Below are 14,625 nucleotides of genomic sequence, written 5' to 3'. Positions count from 1 at the left end.
ATAGAATTTCTCTGTGTAGCTTCTGCTATCCTGGAAGTCATTCTGTAGACCAGGCTGAATTTGAACTTAGAGATCAGCCTGGCTCTGCCTCCTGACTGCTAGGATTAGAGGCATTTACCATCTAGCAGAATGGTAAAAAAATCTTTACCAGCTGCACTTCTACACTGGGCTAATATCCAGAATATACAAAGAACTAAAGAATTTAAACCAAGGAAATAAAACTGACAATCAACCAATGAGCAAAAGGACAGAAGATACAGTTTTCAGAAAAGAAATACAAATAAATGGCCAATAACTGAGTGTTCAGTATCAGTCACTGTCAAAGAAATGTAAACTGTAACTTCTTGAGATATCCCCTCACCACAATCAAAATGACTATCATTAAAAAGTGTTACAGCAGCAGTCTCAACTAACCTGGACCCCCGAGATCTATCAGACAGTGAGCCACCAACCAGGTAGCATACACCAGCTGGTATGAAGCCCCTAACTCATATATAGCAGAGGACTCTCTGGTCTGGCCTCAGAAAGAGAAGATGTACCTAACCCTCCAGCTACCAAGGCCCCAGGGAGTGGAGAGGCCTGGCAGGGTGGGGTGGGGTTAGCGGGTGGGGACATCCTCTTGGGGACAGGGTAGTGGTGGGGCTGGGGAGGGGAGAAGGAGGAATGGGATGAGGAACTGTTGGAGAGTGGACTGGGAAGTGGAAAACGACCGGACTATAAAAAATTATTGAAGATAAATAAAATAAAATAATTTTCATCCAAGTGGTGTGTGTGTGTGTGTGTGTGTGTGTGTGTGTGTGTGTGTGTGTGTGTGTGTGTGTGAGAGAGAGAGAGAGAGAGAGAGAGAGAAAATGAGAGAGAGAGAACGGGTGTGCCGTTGCCCTATAGTATCTTTAAGGTTTGTTGTATTCTTGTTCAGCTTGTGTTAGTACAGTTTTGGTGTATGTAAAGAAGAATTCCCAAGGTATTTTGAAGTTGTCTTATTGAAATAGCCACAAAAACAAAGTGGAGAAATGTGAAAACATTTCTGGTTTCTTTTTTCTTTTTATTTACTTTATAGGAATCAAGAATCCAGTATCAGTTGCACACAGACTCTTGTGTGAAGGGCAGAAGGGCAAGCTGTCTGCAGGCCGGATTCCTCCTTGGTAAGCTCCTGCTGTCTTTGACTTCTCTTTGCCTTGCTACTGTTTGAAGGCTGCTTTAGCTCATTGGTGACACCTTTGCAACAGGATTGTGTGTCACTGAGTGCTAGTTAGAGTTATTTTCCTATGAACCTCAGAACCTGTCATAGATACTGAGGCCTAATGCCTAAAGTAATTAGTTTTGGAATATGTTTAGCAAAATCAGGACTATATTATGAATAGTTCTGATTCAGTTATTACCAACACTAGTAATTAACAGTGTCTTGTTATTTTTACCTTGTTCATCTTACTGAGATTAAAAAGGTCATTAGAACAGACTTGAAGATTAGTTTGTATATAAGTCAAATCAGTCTTTGATCATGGTGTCATCTCAATCATTGTGGTGAGAAACAGTTGTATTAGGTAACTTATATCTGGACAGTGGGCTGTATCATGAAAGGCCAATAAGATAGTCACGTTTTTAGAAAAGTACAGGGCAAATTTAAAGGTAAAAAGTGGACTAGAAAGATGTATGTCTCAGAGGCTAAGCTTGCTTACAGAGGACCCTGGTTCGGTTCCCAGCACCCATGTGGCGTTTTACACCTATCTTTAACTCTAGTTCCAAGGTATCTGATATCCTTGTCTGACCTCAGTACATACCAGGTACATGAAAGCCATGTATGTATACATGCAGGTAGAACACTCATATACATAAACTAAAAAAGTACATTATAAAATTTTCTTTGCAGAGTATAAAGCTATAAACAGCCTAAATGTCTTTTTTTTTTCCGTAAAAAATTTCTTTCTAGTTCTGTTGCTAAGTACGAAGGAGGAGGGAGACATTAGTACTAACTTACTCCAGAACACAATATATTAAAGTGAATGTTTATACAAAGTTTAAAGTCTCACAAATGTAGAGGTTGAGAAGTTCAAGTTCATACAGTTCTAGCCTGTTTGGGTTGATGTGGGCTTTCTTCTTACCTTACAGATAGTTGTCCTCATTGGAAGAATATGGGAGAAGGCTGGGAGAGAGGAGGTCACAAAGGAACAATGGAAAGAGGAGTGTAAGAAGAGAGGAAAGAGGGGGGGGAGAGAGAGAGAGAGAGAGAGAGAGAGAGAGAGAGAGAGAGGGAGGAAGGGACAGAGATGGGAGAGAGAAGAGAAAAGAGAAAGAGACAGAGAGACACAGAGACAGACAGGAATGGAGACGAGTCAGGGGGTGAGGAATCGAGAGAGACAGAGACAGAGATGGGAGAGGAGCAGAGAGAGACAGAGACAGAGATGGGGGGAACTGAGAGGGGGAGCATGTGACAGAGGTGGGTAGGGAATGCCATTTCTTCTCCAAGTGCTGTGTCATGAGGAGTCTACCTTCATGGTGATCTCCCTCAGTCAATGGCACTAAAGTTTTATGGTGTAGAATTAAAAAATAAAGTTAACTCATGTTTTCTTTCTTTTTTTGATACGTTGAAATAGAGTCTCACTGCATATGTAGGTCTGGCTAGCTGGGACCTTGATTTATAGATCAGACTGGCCTTGAACTCAGAAATTTGCCTGCCTCTGCATCCTGAGTGTTAGTATAAAGGTGTGTACTACCATGTCCAGCTTTAGTTTCTAAAACAAACAAACAAACAAACAAACAAACAAACAAACAACCCCCTTTTCCCCCAAACCTGCAAAATAATATGACTAACAATTTAATACCACCTAAGTTAGGACATAAAATATCACCAGAAGATTTGATGCTGTCTAGATTGAGGCAGTTGTTGGAATTACTTCATGTGCAGTTGGTGTCCTTTTCAGAAAGCCCCTGTCTATTCCTACACCTTGAAGTCTTCTCCTTATATCATCTAGTAGTTACAAAGGGAAGGCCCTACTTAAGGTCTTTGATTCATTTTAAATTGACTTTTGTCATGTGAGAGAGACAGATTGTGTATTCTGTTGTTATGGTTATGAAAACATGAGTTTCCAGCATTCTTTATTGAAGACGCTTGTGTGCATGTGTGTGTATTTTGGGGTTTCTACTTCGCCACATGATTCTGAATGTAAACATTGATACAGTAGTGTCCTGGGTAGCTAAATAGTAATGCCAGGTAGGTTATGTATATCAAATATGTATATTCTGATGTGGGGGTCTTGCTCTGCTGCTGAGGCTATTTTAGAACTCACTGGTTAGCATAGGCTGGCCTAGGACTCCTGCTTTTGCTACCTCAGTTAAGGGAGGACAGGTATCTGTGACTATGCCCTACTCTTAGAGAGGCTTTGGATTTAAAGTCTTCCTTTTTTCTTTTGTTAGATTACTTTTTTATTTACATTTTAAATGTTATCCCCTTTCCCAGTTTCCCTCCAGAAAGTTGCTATCCCATCTTCCCTACCCCTGTTTCTTCTTTTTTTTTTTTTTTTTTTCTTTTTTCGGCACTGGGGACCGAACCCAGGGCCTTGTGCTTGCTAGGCAAGCGCTCTACCACTGAGCTAAATCACCAACCCCCCTTTTTTTTTTTTTAAATTTAGAGAATACTTTATTAGTTTTTGTAATCAAACCCACGTAGATAAGACCTTACATATTTAATACAGTGCGTTACCCCTGTACAAATGGAAAAAACTTAAGTTCAACATTTCTAGACCAATATGGCTGTTAATTTCTGTACAGTGCCAACTCAACACAGTAAACGGGGATACTTTTTTCCAAAGTTGACAGCACAGCTAAAGTTTCAAAAAATTCAAATTATATATCTGTATATATATATTTATATTTATATAAAAAGACCAATAATAGCAGTGTGTTATGCATCAACAGCAGCAACAGCTTTTCCAGGTTCTGCAGTCATCTGAACAAAACTGTAGAGACATCCAGCACACTCCATTAAAAAAAAAAAAAAAAAGTAAAAAAACAAAACCCGAGAAAACAGCACAGTTCTGTTACTCTTGTGGTACCTGGCACCATTTTTTTTTTTTAAATTAGCTTCTCAATCATCATCTGGAAAGAAAACATTCTGAGCAACATCATTAAAAACAGCTCTGATAAAGCACGGTCACTACTACGTATCATAAAGCAGGTACAAGCTATTTTACATCCACAGAGGTATGATACAGTACTGTCCTACATCTATAATACTAGAGGATACAATTTAAAAGGCATTATTTGAGACTTGATTCTACTTTTCCAGCAGAGGGCCCAAAGGATGGTGTGACACAGCTTTTTAAAGAAACATACTCTAGACAGGATTTCCTTTCACTAGTGGCACAGTTCTAAGGATTCATTCTCTCCATGAATGTCAGCTAAAACCGTTATTAAAAAAATGAAATATCCCTAGAACAAAACCGTATAACCACCGGATTCACATGAAGATGACCTAGTGGAGACAAGCTGGACCTCACCTTACCAACAAGCTATCAAATCTGTTATGTTTAAACAGTGAGACCTCCAAGGAAGGAGATGCCAAGTAGTGCTTCAAAGCTTTGGACCACAATCAAACACAGCATCTTTTTCAACAGAAGCAGAAGCTCATCTGAATATGCTCAAGGATGCTGACATCAACATTTAATCATCTCCTCACTCATCCAGGAAGAAGGGGAGATCAGTTACTACTGTACTTTATTGTGTTCAACCAAATCACCATGTTACAAAAATAGCAAGCTGCCATAATAAAAAATAAGGCTCCTCTATCCAGCACCAGATAGCATCATTTTACTTTCAAGCCTAGAAATTGCACACTTGTATATAAACCAACCGAAGATGAGGATTGAGAGTTCATCTTGGTGGATTTTTCCTTTGATGAATATGAAGTGTCCTTCCTTATCTTTTTTGATGACTTTTAATTGAAAATTGATTTTATTTGATATTAGAATGGCTACTCCAGCTTGCTTCTTCTGACCATTTGCTTGGAAAGTAGTTTTCCAGCCTTTCACTCTGAGGTAGTGTCTGTCTTTGTCTCTGAGGTGTGTTTCCTGTAGGCAGCAGAATGCAGGGTCCTCATTGCGTATCCAGTTTGTTAATCTATGTCTTTTTATTGGGGAGTTGAGGCCATTGATGTTGAGAGATATTAAGGAATAGTGATTATTGCTTCCTGTTATATTCATATTTGGATGTGAGGTTATGTTTGTGTGCTTTTCTTCTCTTTGTTTTGTTGCCAAGACGATTAGTTTCTTGCTTCTTCTAGGGTATAGCTTGCCTCCTTATGTTGGGCTTTACCCTTTATTATCCTTTGTAATGCTGGATTTGTAGAAAGATATTGTGTAAATTTGGTTTTGTCATGGAATATCTTGGTTTCTCCATCTATGTTAATTGAGAGTTTTGCAGGATACAGTAACCTGGGCTGGCATTTGTGTTCTCTTAGGGTCTGTATGACATCTGTCCAGGATATTCTGGCCTTCATAGTTTCTGGCGAGAAGTCTGGTGTGATTCTGATAGGTCTGCCTTTATATGTTACTTGACCTTTTTCCCTTACTGCTTTTAATATTCTTTCTTTATTTTGTGCGTTTGGTGTTTTGACTATTATGTGACGGGAGGTGTTTCTTTTCTGGTCCAATCTATTTGGAGTTCTGTAGGCTTCTTGTATGCCTATGGGTATCTCTTTTTTTAGTTAGGGAAGTTTTCTTCTATGATTTTGTTGAAGATATTTACTGGTCCTTTGAGCTGGGAGTCTTCACTCTCTTCTATACCTATTATCCTTAGGTTTGATTTTCTCATTGAGTCCTGATTTCCTGTATGTTTTGGACCAGTAGCTTTTTCTGCTTTACATTATCTTTGACAGTTGAGTCAATGATTTCTATGGAATCTTCTGCTCCCGAGATTCTCTCTTCCATCTCTTGTATTCTGTTGGTGAAGCTTGTATCTACAGCTCCTTGTCTTTTCTTTTGATTTTCTATGTCCAGGGTTGTTTCCATGTGTTCTTTCTTGATTGCTTCTATTTCCATTTTTAATTCCTTCAACTGTTTGATTGTGTTTTCCTGGAATTCTTTCAGGGATTTTTGTGTCTCCTCTCTATGGGTTTCTACTTGTTTATTTAAGTTTTCCTGGAATTCTTTCAGGCATTTTTGCGATTCCTCTCTGTAGGCTTCTACTTGTTCTCTAAGGGAGTTCTCCACGTCTTTCTTGAAGTCCTCCAGCATCATGATCAAATACGATTTTGAAACTAGATCTTCCTTTTCTGGTGTGTTTGGATATTCCATGTTTATTTTGGTGGGAGAATTGGGCTCCGATGATGCCATGTAGTCTTGGTTTCTGTTGCTTGGGTTCCTGCGCTTGCCTCTCGCCATCAGATTATCTCTAGTGTTACTTTGTTCTGCTATTTCTGACAGTGGCTAGACTGTCCTATAAGCCTGTGTGTCAGGAGTGCTGTAGACCTGTTTTCCTGTTTTCTTTCAGCCAGTTATGGGGACAGAGTGTTCTGCTTTCGGGCTTGTAGTTTTTCCTCTCTACAGGTCTTCAGCTGTTCCTGTGGGCCTGTGTCTTGAGTTCACCAGGCAGGTCACTTGCAGGGGAAAAGTTGGTCCTACCTGAGGTTCCGAGGCTCAAGTGTGCTCGTGGGGTACTGCCTAAGTCCTCTCCGCGGCGGCAGCAACCGAGAAGATCTGCGCCGCTCTTTCCGGGAGCCTCCGTGCACCAGGGTTCCAGATGGCGTTTGGTGTTTTCCTCTGGCGTCTGGATGTGCGCAGAGTGCAGTCTCTTCTGGTTTCCCAGGCGTGTCTCCCTCTCTGTAGGTTTAGCTCTCCCTCCCACGGGATTTGGGTGCAGAGAACTGTTTATCCGGTCTGTTTCCTTCAGGTTCCGGCGGTGTCTCAGGCGCAGGGGTCCTGCCGCTCCTGGGCCCTCCCCTACGGGAACCCAGAGGCCTTATACAGTTTCCTCTTGGGCCAGGGATGTGGGCAGGGGTGGGCAGTATTGGTGGTCTCCTCCGCTCTGCAGCCTCAGGAGTGCCCACCTGACCAGGCGGTGAGGTCTCTCTCCCACGGGGTTTGGGAGCAGAGAGCTGCTGTGGGCCGGGATCCGCAGGTGTGGGACTTCCGGTAAACACAGGAAGTGCCCGGTCCTAGAGGAATTTTGCCTCTGTGTGTCCTGAGTTCACCAGTGCCCATGTGTTCCAGATGCTTCCCTAGTTTTTCTTCTATTAGTTTGAGTGTATCTGGTTCGATGTGGAGGTCCTTGATCCACTTGGACTTAAGCTTTGTACAGGGTGATAAGAATGGATCGATCTGCATTCTTCTACATACTGACCTCCAGTTGAACCAGCATCATTTGCTGAAAATGCTGTCTTTTTTTCATTGGATGGTTTTATCTTCTTTGTCAAAGATCAAATGACCAGAGATGTGTGGGTTCATTTCTGGGTCTTCAATTCTATTCCACTGATCTACCTGCCTGTCTCTGTACCAATACCATACAGTTTTTATCACTATTGCTCTGTAATACTGCTTGAGGTCAGGGATGGTGATTTCCCCAGAAGTTCTTTTATTGTTGAGGATAGTTTTCTCTGTCTTGGATTTTTTTGCTATTCCAAATGAATTTGCAAATTGCTCATTCTAACTCTGTAAAGAATTGGATTGGTATTTTGATGGGGATTGCATTGAATCTGTAGATCGCTTTTGGTAAAATGGCCATTTTTACTATATTAATCCTGCCAATCCATGCGCATGGGAGATCTTTCCATCTTCTGAAATCTTCAATTTCTTTCTTCAGGAACTTGAAGTTCTTATCAAACAGATCTTTCACTTGCTTGCTTAGAGTCGCCACAAGGTATTTTATATTATTTGTGACTATTGTAAAGGTATTGTTTCCCTAATTTCTTTCTCAGCCTGTTTATCTTTTGAGTAGAGGAAGGCTACTGAATTGTTTCAGTTAATTTTAAATCGAACCACTTTGCTGAAGTTGTTTATCAGGTTTAGGTGTTCCCTGGTCGAATTTTTGGGTTCAATTATTATATATTATTATATCATCTGCAAATAGCGATATTTTTGACTTCTTTTCAAATTTGTATCCCTTTGACCTCCTTTTGTTGTCTGATTGCTCTGGCTAGGACTTTGAGTACTATATTGAATAGGTAGAGAGATAGTGGGCAACCTAGTCTAGTCCCTGATTTTAGTGGGATTGCTTCAAGGTTCTCTCCATTTAGTTTGATGTTGGCTACTGGTTTGATGTATATTGCTTTTACTATGTTTAAGTATGGGTCTTGAATTCCTGATCTTTCCAGGACTCTTATCATGAAGGGGTGTTGAATTTTGTCAAATGCTTTCTCAGCATCTAATGAAATGATCATGTGGTTTTTTTCTTTGATTTTGTTCATATAGTGGAGCACGTTGATGGTTTTCAGTATATTGAACCATCCCTGCATGCCTGGGAGGAAGCCTACTTGATCATGATGCGTGATCGTTTTGATGTGTTCTTGGATTCGGTTTGCAAGAATTTTATTGAGTATTTTTGCGTTGATAATCATAAGGGAAGTTGGTCTGAAGTTCTCTTTCTTTGTTGGGTCTTTGTGTGGTTTAGGTATAAGAGTAATTGTGGCTTCGTAGAAGGAATTCGGTAGTGCTCCATCTGTTTCAATTTTGTGGAATAGTTTGGATAATATTGGTATGAGGTCTTCTATGAAGGTCTGATAGAATTCTGCACTAAACCCATCTGGTCCTGAGCTCTTTTTCGTTGGGAGACTTTTAATAACTGCTTCTATTTCTTTAGGAGTTATGGGGTTGTTTAGATGGTTATCAGATCCTGATTTAACTTTGGTACCTGGTATTTGTCTAGAAAATTGTTCATTTCTTCCAGATTTTTTTGTTTTGTTGAATATAGGCTTTTGTAGTAGGATCTGATGGTATTTTTGAATTTCCTTAGATTTTATTGTTATGTCTCCCTTTTCATTTCTGATTTTGTTAGTCTGAATACTCTCTCTGTGCCCTCTGGTTAGTCTGGCTAAGGGTTTATCTATCTTGTTGATTTTCTCAAAGAACCAGCTCCAGGTTTTCTTGGTTCTTTTTGTCTAGTTGTTTCTACTTGGTTGATTTCACCCCTGAGTTTGACTATTTCCTGTCTTCTATTCCTCTTGGGTGTATTTGCATCTTTTTTATTATAGAGCTTTTAGGTGTGCTGTCAAGCTGCTGATGTATGCTCTCTCCTGTTTCTTCTTGGAGGCAGTCAGAAGTATGAATCTTCCTCTTAGTACTGCTTTCATTGTATCCCATAAGCTTGGTTATGTTGTGCCTTCATTTTCATTAAATTCTAAAAAGTCTTTAATTTCTTTCTTTATTTCTTCATTGACCAAGTTATCATTGAGCTGAGCGTTGTTCAACTTCCACGTATACATGGGTTTTCTGTCGTTTTTGTTGTGATTGAAGACCATCCTTATTCCATGGTGATCTGATAGGATGCATGGGATTATTTCTATCTTCCTGTATATTTTGAGGCCTGTTTTGTGACCAATTATATGGTCAATTTTGGGGAAGAGACCATGAGGTGCTGAGAAAGAAGGTCTATCCTTTTGTTTTAGGATGGGAATGTTCTATAAATATCTGTTAAGTCCATTTGGTTCATAACTTCTGTTAGTTTCTCTGTGTCTCGGTTTAATTTCTGTTTCCATGGTCTGTCCATTGATGAGAGTGGAGTGTGAAAACTCCTACTATTATTGTGTGAGGTGCAATGTGTGATTTGAGCTTTATGAATGTAGGTCCCCTTACATTTGGAGCATAGATATTTAAGATTGAGCGTTCATCTTGGTGGATTTTTTTCCTGTGATGAATAGGAAGTGTTCTTTCTTATCTTTTTGATTACTTTTGGTTGAAAATCGATTTTATTTGATATTAGAATGGCTACTCCAGCTTGTTTCTTCTGACCATTTGCTTGGAAAGTTGTTTTCCATTTTTTTTCTCTGAGGTAGTGTCTGTCTTTGTCTCTGAGGTGCGTTTCCTGAGTGCAGCAATGTGCTGGGTCCTCATATGTATTCAGTCTGTTAGTCTGTGTCTTTTTATTGGGGAATTGAGTCCATTGATATTGCCGGATAATAGGGAACAGTAGTTGTTGTTTCTTACCATTTTAGTTGTTAGAGATGGAATTATTTTTGTGTTTATTTATTTATTTTTTTGGGGGGGTTAATTGAAAGGTGATTACTTCTTGCTTTTTCTAGGGTGTAGTTTCCTTCCTGTGTTGGAATTTTTCATTCATTGTCCTTCCTAGGGATGGATTTGTGTAAAGATATTGTGTAAGTTTGGTTTTGTCATGGAGTATCTTGTTTTCTCCATCTATGTTAATTGAGTTTTGTGCTGGACATAGTAGCCTGGGCTCGCACTTGTGAGTTTTTTAGGGTCTTTATGATATTTCCCTAGGATCTTCTAGCTTTCATAGTCTATGCTGAGAAGTCTGGTATAATTCTGATAGGTGTGCCTACATATGTTACTTGACCTTTTTCCCTTACTGCTTTTCATATCCTTTCTTTGTTTTGTGTATTTGGTGTTTTGATTATTATGTGATGGGAGGAGTTTCTCTTCTGGTCCAAACTATTTGGATTCTGTAAACTTCTTGTATGTTTATGGGCATCTCTTTGTTTAGGTAGGGAAGTTTTTTTTTTTTTTCTCTAATTTTCTTCAAGATATTTTCTGCCCCTTTTAGTTGGGAATCTTTCCTGTCTTCTATACCTATTTGTTCTTAGGTTTGATCTTCTCATTGTGTCTTTGATTTCCTGGATGTTTTCTGTTAAGATCTTTTTGAGTTTTGCATTTTCTTTGAGTGTTGTGTCAATGTTTTCTATGGCATCTTCTGAGATTCTCTTATATCTCTTGTATTCTGTTGGTGATGCTCGCATCTATGACTCCTGATCTCTTTCCTAGGTTTTCTATCTCCATGGTTGTCTCCCTTTGTGATTTCTTTATTGTTTCTATTTCCATTTTTGTTCTTGGATGGTTTTTTTCAATTCCTTCACCTGTTTGTTTGTCTTTTCCTGTAACTCTTTAAGGGATTTTTGTATTTCCTTTTTAAGGGTTTCTACCTGTTTACCTGTATTGTCCTTTATTTCTTTAAGGGAACTTTTTATGTCCTTCTTAAAGTCCCATAAGATTGTGAGATGTAATTTTAAGTCCGAATGTTTCTTTTCTGTTTTTTTGGTGTATCCAGGACTTGCTGTGGTGGGAGACCTGGGTGCTGATGATGCCAAGTTGCCTTGGTTCCTATTGCTTAGATTCTTGCACTTGCTTCTTATTATCTGGTTATCTCTGATGTCAGCTGGTCTTGCTGTCTCTAACATTGACTTGACCCTCCTCTTCCCTCAGGTGTGTTAGCACTCCTGGGAGACCAGCTGTCTCCTGGTGGGATTTGGGTACAGAGAGCTGTGGCACAGGGTCACAGAAAACAGGAAAGATCCTGACCCAGATTGTTCCTCGGGTCCCTTGGAGCAGAAGTCGTAGTCCTACCTTAGCTGTGAGGTGTGCCAGCCAGCACTATTGGGAGTTCAGCTTTCTCCCAAAGTGATCCAGGCACAAAGCTATGGCCCAGGGTCAGCCCTGGGTGCAGAAGGAAACGGAAAGGAGGTATTTCCTTTTCTTCCCTTCACTAGATCTTGCAAGCATTATGTCCCTGAACTGTTTCCATCCCACCTTAGGACATTTTCCTTAATTGTAGGTGTTCTAGTTTGTTTCTCTGTTGCTACACTAATCATCAACCGAAAACACGGTAGTGGAGGGAATGGTTCATTTGGCTTTCCTTTCCATGTCACAGTTTACCACTGAGGCAGAACAGACTAGGAACACAAGCGGAACTGGAGGTAGGCGGTGAAGTAGAGACCCTGAGGATTGCTGAGTACTGGCTTGATTTCTTTGGATTGGTCGGCTACCTTTGTTCATAAAGTGCTTCTCAGACATACCCATAGGCCAGACTGAGGGAGCTAACGCCATTGCTGATCGCTCCTCCTGGGTATGTCACCTGAAGTTAGCTCCCACTGTAGGTGTTGTTATCTCCATACTCCTCAGTCGCTTGAGGAGCAGCTCTGTTGGGCTCATGTACAATTCTATGACTCTATGCCTACTTCTCATTTATTCTCTTGTGGTATCCAGGCTCCAGCCAGTCACATGCGTCTAGTTTGTCATTTCTCACTTTTAGTTATTTTCATACATTTGATTAATATCTTTTAAAACAGACTTTTGTCTTCATGAATGTACAGGAGTGGGGTGAGAAATTTATTTTACAATCTTTGTTAACTGGTTTTATTACTTTTATTACTTTTAGATTATGTTGAATCCTCCCCCACTTCTCCCAACCCTTTTCTGTTTGGCAGGTTTTTTTTGTTTTTTTTGTTTTTTTTTTTTTTTTGTTAGATTGCAGGCAATGTGAGTTTTACATTTTTTTGGGTATTGAATGTTTTTATATTTTAATAGACATTCTAAAATTTTATTTCAGAATGTGATTAAGTTGTTTAAAAAGTTTGATCCTTCTCAGGTCCTGCTCTTTAGACTTTGTTTCCCAAGGCTAGAGAATGTATTTATCTTTGAGCTGAGTTTGCATTGTTTCAAGGCAAACTTCTTAGTGTATAGCAAGTGATAATAGTGGAGGAAGTTTCCTCTGGGTTGTGGAAGCGAAGGTGTTCCTGACTCTGTCTGAACTTGGGCTTGTTTCCTTTGCAATTGGTAGGTTTTGTGTAATTTCCTCTTTCTTAAGCTGCAATCAACATTCAGGAAACTACTAAAAAGGTGCTCTCTCTAAATCTCTGGAGTCCCTCTGAGCAGTTGTTTCCTCTGTGGTATTTTGTCCTGCAAACTCTAGCCATTTAGGCTTCTGGTGGTCCAGTTCCATCTCTTTGCCTTAGAGACTCCTGGGCTCCTCCACTGTGGCCGAGAACCTCTCTGATTGTAGCAAGGTGGGTTTTGTTTTGTTTTGTTTTTTTCTTTTCTACAAGATAACAGTCTTTTGTTGCCTGGTGTGTAATGTCTAAAACTGTTGATTTTCATATTTTGTGTTTTTTTCATTGTTTTATACAAGAGAAAATAGGACAAGTTTTATTCTATTGCTCTTATCTTCCCTAGCACTGATGAATCTTTACATACCTGGAAGCTCACTGTATATACCTATAGTAGTTTAAGTAGATTCTTATAGTACATGTATCAGTTTAACCAGATTTATTATTTTTTTTTAGTTTACTTTGTATTTTTACTTTATAAAGAAAAGGTGTTTTTGTTTTTTAAAAAAAGTTAATTTGACCCTTAGGATCCATTCGGTCTCACCTACTCCCATATACTATTTTTTGTATGATTTACCTCTTCCTATGTACTGATAGTGACACTCCCAAGCCTCACAATATGCTCCTTAGTGCATTGGTCTGGCCTGATGCTTCCTAATCCGGCCATGATAATTGCTAATTCCTATATTTGTACATTGTGGTTTATATGGTTGCATTCATTGTCTTAAAATGTTACATAGCTTTTTAGAATAAGACACAGTTTGAGATATAGAACGTAATCCATGGTACAGTGTTGAGAGTATGTGGAATCCATCCACATCATATTGTGCTTACGGCCATCTAGTTATTCCTCACATGTGCATCTACTTACTCAACACGTGTGTGCTGTCTGCTTGCTGACTGCTATGTGTGGAGGCAGGAAAGCTACTGGGTGCAAACTGAAGCTCCTCACATCTACGTGGTGGTAGCTGTTAAAGCAGGAAGCTTGTTTAAGGGACAGAGAGTCGGTACACAATAAGTCTTTTCCTAAGATGTCCTAAATAAAACGTTTGTTATCTGTGGCTCCTCGAGGCAGGACTCTGTAACCCGTGCTGGCCTGAAATTCACTGTGTAGCTCAGGCAGTCTTTATGCCTCAGCTCTTGAGTTACTGGGATTATGGGTGTGTGGTACCATGCCCCACATTGGTTAGGTGGATTTTCGTGTTTTATGATTTTGATGGTTTGTTTAAGAAAACTCAGTTTTTTGTCTTGATCTCCTGGTCTGCACCTATAATCACATCACTTGGGAAGCTACTTCAGGAGCATTGTGAATTAAGGCCTGTCTGGGATTCATGGAGAAATCCTATATTAACAGATATTTGAATTCCAATTATATCTTGAATTTCCTTTAAAAATAATTGTGGAAATGCTGTTCATGAGTAAAACGACAGTATGTTCACATATACCCAAACAGTGATGATCTGTCAATTTCATTGACTATTGTAACAGAATGTAGCTAGCTATTCATCACATGTATAGCTTAAAATAGTAATGTCTTTCTCACAGTTCTAAAGCTCAGGATCCTAAGGTAAACAACTTAGCAGCTGTAGTGTCCAGTGAGAGCTTAGTTCTTTCTGTGTGGACCCTGCTCACTGAGTCCTGTGGTGAAGGGCAATGCAGTCCAGCGGATCCTTAACTCTATTCAGTAGGGCTCTCACTGGCTTTGGGACCTAACCACCTACTCACCCCTTCATAGGCCATACCTCCCCACAACACTATCCTAAAACTGTTCAGAACCAGATTTCAGAATATGAATTTTGTCAGATCAGAGGACAAAAACTTTCAAATCAAATTTGTCATGTATTTTTGAAAAATTTTGT

The 14,625-nt window shown here is 39.6% G+C and overlaps 1 protein-coding gene across 17 annotated transcripts in view; it reads left to right on the top strand.

The window, feature by feature from the left end:
• The window catches only part of Tasp1 (taspase 1), a 231,619-nt gene that overhangs the window by 62,061 nt on the left and 154,933 nt on the right, over window positions 1–14,625 (top strand). For 16 of the 17 annotated variants that reach the window (XR_010064632.1, XR_010064631.1, XM_039105021.2 and 13 more), the window contains one exon: window positions 1,061–1,145. Coding sequence is in view for 14 of the 17 variants with exons in the window: in XM_039105021.2 (XP_038960949.1) it covers window positions 1,061–1,145 (85 nt within the window). In the remaining 3 variants the exon portion in view is untranslated. Of the gene's footprint in view, window positions 1–1,060; window positions 1,146–12,479; window positions 12,947–14,625 lie in introns of those variants that run through there. The other variant, XM_039105028.2, reaches the window with a different exon arrangement.

This window comes from Rattus norvegicus, chromosome 3, assembly GCF_036323735.1.
Source record: "Rattus norvegicus strain BN/NHsdMcwi chromosome 3, GRCr8, whole genome shotgun sequence".
In the NCBI taxonomy this organism is placed as follows: Eukaryota; Metazoa; Chordata; class Mammalia; order Rodentia; family Muridae; genus Rattus; species Rattus norvegicus.
The sequence above is the reverse complement of the archived record's forward strand: the minus strand, read 5'-3'. Positions and strand labels throughout refer to the sequence as shown.